Genomic DNA, 6,000 nt, shown 5'->3' on the forward strand with positions numbered 1-6,000 from the left:
ATATTTGTCAATCAATATTTCTCCTTGCCCTCCCTACTATCTCAGATCCTGAATCGAGATTTGTTACCCTTTATGTCCTAGAACTTAGTTAATATGATTTGTCAATATACTTATAAATTCCTTAATCAACACACTTCATAATGATTAAATCAAATGATTATTGCTTTCATTTTATGAATCAATGGTCTTGTTAGATAGTAAAATTCATGTTTTAGGGGTTGTTTTTAAAAGTATGGAACAGATTACCGTATTTTTTGCTCTATAAGACTCACTTTTTCTCTCCTAAAAATTAAGAGGAAATGTGTGTGCGTCTTATGGAGTGAATGCAGGCTGCACAGCTATCCCAGAAGCCAGAACAGCAAGAGGGATTGCTGCTTTCACTGCGCAGCGATCCCTCTTGCTGTTCTGGCTTCTGAGATTCAGAATTTTTTTTTCTTGTTTTCCTCCTCCAAAAACTAGGTGCGTCTTGTGGTCTGGTGCGTCCTATAGAGCGAAAAATACGGTAATCCACTTTGCATTACTTTCTATGGGAAAGTGTGCCCTGGTTTTGGAATGCTTTGGTTTTGGAACAGACTTCCAGAACAGATTAAGTTTGAGAACCAAGGTACCACTGTATATTATTAATCATCATTACTCAATTTTAACTGTATATATATGATAGTATTCATTCTAATTGTTTAGATACTGTTTTCTCAATTCACATGGTTTCATCAATTCAACAATGTTAAATGGCACACCTAAAACTCTGCCAGCCTTCACCAGTGTGGTGCCCTCCAGATGTTATGGAGTGCAGCTCCTGTTGGTCTTAGTGAGCATGGCTGTTTGATGCCAGACTAAAGGGAGTTGTGGTCTGAAACATCTGGTGGGCACCACCTTGGTGAAGGCTGAACAAAGCAGTGACAGGCATTGCTTGGGGAACTGTTTCATAACAGCAGCAGCACTTCCAGGCAAAGCCCCACAAAACTAGATCTTGCCTCTTATAGGTAAGGTACAAAGTAGGGCCAGTCCACCCAAGAGGCAAGGTAAAGTGACTGCTTCAGGCAGCAGGATTCATGGGGACAGCAGATCTGGCCTCCAAGGTACACATCACCCCCTGCTGCTGCTGTGGGGGCAGTGACACCACTCCTTGGAGGCCAGATCTGTGTTTCCCAGCAGCCTCTTGGCAAACAGGTTTCCTCCGACTCTTTTTCCCAATGCACAGCTTTATTCCCCCCGGTTCTGATGTAGATGAAGTGAACTCAGACCTTCCTCCCTGACAGGCAGGAGATGCCAGTTTGTGGTTTGCCTTAGGAGCCCAAGTGTCTTGGGCCAGCCATGGTACAGAAATTTCAAAGATTGTGCAGGGAGTGGAGAGGCTTCTATGGGAGAAGGTTGTTTTTCCAATCTCTTCTCCATCTTTCTGGGTGGTGCTAAATTTTGTTGATTCTCCTTATTGTATTGCTCCATCATGTCTTCTCTCCTCTCTCCTCTCTCCCTCCTGCTGCCCCTGGGATGTGAGTAGCTTGAGCAACCAAGAAGACACAATGTGACCAGAACTGGGTCAGGCTCCTGCTGTTTATGTGACTTGTAGCTGTTTAATAAATTACTGCTTGCTTATACAGGTGAAAAGTATTCTGTGAATGGTTCTCCAGGTCCTTCTTTGAATTTGTATACAGCATGCAGGGGCTTCATTATGGGTTGGCATCAGCAGACACATGCTGCGGTCTACTCCCCAATAGGGGCTTACTGCTTGTTCCAAGAGCCTCTTTGCCTTCCTCCTTGCTTTTATTGCCTCTTCATCTCCAAGCAACGAAAACCAGCAGTGAGCTAATCTCTCTTCGAGGGAATAGATGCCAATTCTGCCAGGGATTTCTGCCAGAGGGAGCAAGGGGGTAACAGGCACTTTTGCCTCTTGCTCCCTGGCTGCTATTTGCTACTATCCTATTTGCTCCCCACAGCTTTCTTTCATGGCACATATTAAGAAATGAAGCTCTCCCTAACCATGCAGATTACAGTGACAAGGGAAAGGTTTGCTTTGCTGCAAGTACTGCCAATTACCCATCAAAGCTCTACCTAAAAGCAATGCTTGTATTCTTAGGCACACATCCAAGCATTCTTTACAGCTAAAGTTGCCCCCCCCCACCCGCCAGCTCTTAGGCTTACCAGCTGTGTGGGAAGTAGAAATGAAACAATTACTTTGTCCCCTTCTTCCAGCTTTACATGAATTTTTGTTTGTGAATGAAATTTTGTTGCCTTGCACACTACTGCTAAACTAGGTGATTCTTGGGGAGGAGCAGGATGGCAGTGCAAATCTTATGTCCTATCCAACCTAATTTACTGAGGGCAGCTCCTCTTTTCTGGTACCTGTCCTGGTAATTTGGGTTCGAGGACACATTGAAGCCTGGCGCAAACACACACAAAGGGTGGCAAAGCAGGGCTGGTGTGGGGTGTGGCCTGGGAAAACTCTCAGATCTAGAAGGCTGCATGTGACCTGGAGCCTGAGGTTCCCCATTCTGGGTTCCCTCTAGTCAGGCCTCCCGTTACCCACAGCCACCAGCCTGATGTCTGTGGAAACTCCTGAAGGTAGGAGTCTATCAACTGATGATCATCCAAATGTCATAGACCAAATGGAGCAAACAGCACGCAGACCTAGTGGTGGGAGGAAAAAATCCTTAAATAAGAGACACGGGGGAATGATTAATGGACTTCAATGTCTGTACACTAATGCGCAAAGCATGGGAAATAAACAAGATGAGCTTGAACTCTTAGTACAGCAAACTAAATATGACATAATAGGCATCACTGAAACCTGGTGGGATAAGTCCCACGATTGGAATATAATAATGGAGGGATACAATCTATTTGAGAGAAACAGACCAGACAAGAAAGGAGGGGGAGTGGCGTTATATGTCAGGGATGTGTATACCTGTGAAGAGATCCAAGATTTAGAACCTCAAAGCCAAAGTGAGAGCATTTGGGTCAAAATTAAGGGAGAGAAGAATAACAGTGACCTCATTGTGGGAGTTTACTATAGATCCCCAAGCCAAACGGAGGACATAGATGATGCCTTCCTGGAACAGATGGCCAAGCATGCAAAAGGAAGGGAGATAGTAGTAATGGGGTACTTCAATTACCCGGATATTTGTTGGATGTCAAACTCAGCCAAGAGCATAAGATTCCTCACTGGCCTTGCAGACAACTTCATTGTCCAGAAAGTGGAAGAAGCAACAAGAGGAACAGCCATTTTAGATCTGGTCCTAACCAATGTTGATGACCTGGTTAGTGGGGTAGAAGTGGAAGGATCATTAGGCGCGAGTGATCATGCTCTTCTGAAGTTTACTATACAGCGGAAAGGAGCAGCCAAGCATACTAGGACTCAATTTCTTGACTTTAAGAAAGCCGACTTCATAAAACTTAGGGAAGTGCTGGGTGAGATCCCATGGACAGTAATACTAAAAGGAAAGGGAGTTCATGATGGCAGGGAGTTTGTTAAGAGGGAGATAGTAAAAGCACAACTTCAGGCAATACCAATGAGACGGAAACATGGAAGGTGCCTAAAGAAGCCAGGGTGGCTATCTAAAGAACTTTTAACTGAGTTAAGATTAAAAAAGGATGTGTACAAAAAATGGAAAAGGGGGGAAACCACCAAAGAGGAATTCAAACAAATAGCCAGCACGTGTAGACACAAAGTCAGAAAAGCTAAAGCACAGAATGAACTCGGGCTTGCTAGAGAGGTTAAAAGCAACAAAAAAGGCTTTTGTGGGTATGTTCATAGCAAAAGCAAGAACAAAGAAACAGTGGGGTCACTCAGAGGAGAAGATGGTGAAATGCAAACAGGGGACACAGAAAGGGCTGAACTCCTCAATGCCTTCTTTGCCTCAGTCTTCTCCGATAAAGAAAACAATGCCCAACCTGAAGAATTTGGAGCAAATGATTCAGCAGAGGAAACACAGCCCAGAATAACTAAGGAGATAGTACAAGAATACTTGGCTAGTTTAGATGTATTCAAGTCTCCAGGGCCAGATGAACTGCATCCAAGAGTATTAAAAGAACTGGCAGATGTGATCTCAGAACCACTGGTAGTCATCTTTGAGAATTCCTGGAGAACAGGCGAAGTCCCGGCAGACTGGAGGAGGGCAAATGTTGTCCCTATTTTCAAAAAGGGGAAAAGAGAGGACCCAAATAATTATCGCCCAGTCAGTCTGACATCAATACCAGGGAAGATTCTGGAGCAGATCATTAAGCAAACAGTCTGTGAGCACCTAGAAAGGAATGCTGTGATCACCAATAGTCAGCATGGATTTCTGAAAAATAAGTCATGACAGACTAACCTGATCTCGTTTTTTGACAGAATTACAAGCCTGGTAGATGAAGGGAACGCAGTGGATGTAGCCTACCTTGATTTCAGCAAGGCATTTGACAAGGTGCCCCATGATATTCTTGTAAAGAAGCTGGTAAAATGCGGTCTTGACTATGCTACCACTCAGTGGATTTGTAACTGGCTGACTGACCGAACCCAAAGGGTGCTCATCAATGGTTCCTCTTCATCCTGGAGAAGAGTGACTAGTGGGGTGCCACAGGGTTCTGTCCTGGGGCTGGTCTTATTCAACATCTTTATCAACGACTTGGATGATGGACTCAAGGGCATCCTGATCAAATTTGCAGATGACACCAAACTGGGAGGGGTGGCTAACACCCCAGAGGACAGGATCACACTTCAAAACAACCTTGAGCATTGATGAAGAGAACTGGGCCAAAACAAACAAGATGAATTTTAACAGGGAGAAATGTAAAGTATTGCACTTGGGCGAAAAAAATGAGAGGCACAAATACAAGATGGGTGACACCTGGCTTGAGAGCAGTACATGTGAAAAGGATCTAGGAGTCTTGGTTGACCACAAACTTGACATGAGCCAACAGTGTGACGCGGCAGCTAAAAAAGCCAATGCAATTCTGGGCTGCATCAATAGGAGTATAGCATCTAGATCAAGGGAAGTAATAGTGCCACTGTATTCTGCTCTGGTCAGACCTCACCTGGAGTACTGTGTCCAGTTCTGGGCACCACAGTTCAAGAAGGACACTGACAAACTGGAACGTGTCCAGAGGAGGGCAACCAAAATGGTCAAAGGCCTGGAAACGATGCCTTATGAGGAACGGCTAAGGGAGCTGGGCAAGTTTAGCCTGGAGAAGAGGAGGTTAAGGGGTGATATGATAGCCATGTTCAAATATATCAAAGGATGTCACATAGAGGAGGGAGAAAGGTTGTTTTCTGCTGCTCCAGAGAAGCGGACACAGAGCAATGGATCCAAACTACAAGAAAGAAGATTCCACCTAAACATTAGGAAGAACTTCCTGACAGTAAGAGCTGTTTGACAGTGGAATTTGCTGCCAAGGAGTGTGGTGGAGTCTCCTTCTTTGGAGGTCTTTAAGCAGAGGCTTGACAACCATATGTCAGGAGTGCTCTGATGGTGTTTCCTGCTTGGCAGGGGGTTGGACTCGATGGCCCTTGTGGTCTCTTCCAACTCTATGATTCTATGATTCTATGAAACTACAAGTCAAACAGCTGCGCTGGCAGCACCAAAGTGACCACTCCAAGGCACAAGCCTGGGCAGTGTGTCTGGAGGTCCTGGGCTGCCCAGATGGCAGGGTCCCCCTCTTGGCCTCGCTGATGGGGTCCAAAGGAAAGCATCATCTTGGCTGCAGGAGTTGCCGGACGGAGGTATACAAGGTGCCATCTGTTTCAGAGATTTGTGTGGGGTTTCTCCTGAGCATTCTGTTCCCCATGTTGACTTGCAAGGCAGCAGAGATTTCAGATCAGTTTTCCTTCTCCTACATACCCTCCTGTTGGGTTGAAATCACGACAGACGAGTGGTAGGTGTCATATGAGAGGCGTCTGCCGGGGCAGGCCCCGGGAACTCTCTTTTATTGAATATTACAAACATTGCCACAGGTGTGCTTGTGGCTGATTGGTTGATACAAACACAAAGCATCTTGTTGCTGATTGGTTAACATAGGTACAAG

General features: G+C 45.2%; 1 protein-coding gene across 2 annotated transcripts in view; it reads left to right on the forward strand.

Annotated features, from left to right (window-relative positions):
• Nucleotides 1-1,611, forward strand: part of LOC308463754 (disintegrin and metalloproteinase domain-containing protein 2-like) — a 95,473-nt gene extending 93,862 nt beyond the window's left edge. For both annotated transcript variants that reach the window (XR_013979718.1, XM_080982417.1), the window contains one exon: nt 1,502-1,611. Coding sequence is in view for 1 of the 2 variants with exons in the window: in XM_080982417.1 (XP_080838543.1) it covers nt 1,502-1,529 (28 nt within the window). In the remaining variant the exon portion in view is untranslated. The remainder of the gene's footprint in view (nt 1-1,501) is intronic.
• The last annotated feature ends 4,389 nt before the right edge of the window (nt 1,612-6,000 follow it).

This window comes from Podarcis pityusensis, assembly GCF_964106645.2.
Source record: "Podarcis pityusensis genome assembly, chromosome: 15".
NCBI classification, from domain to species: Eukaryota; Metazoa; Chordata; class Lepidosauria; order Squamata; family Lacertidae; genus Podarcis; species Podarcis pityusensis.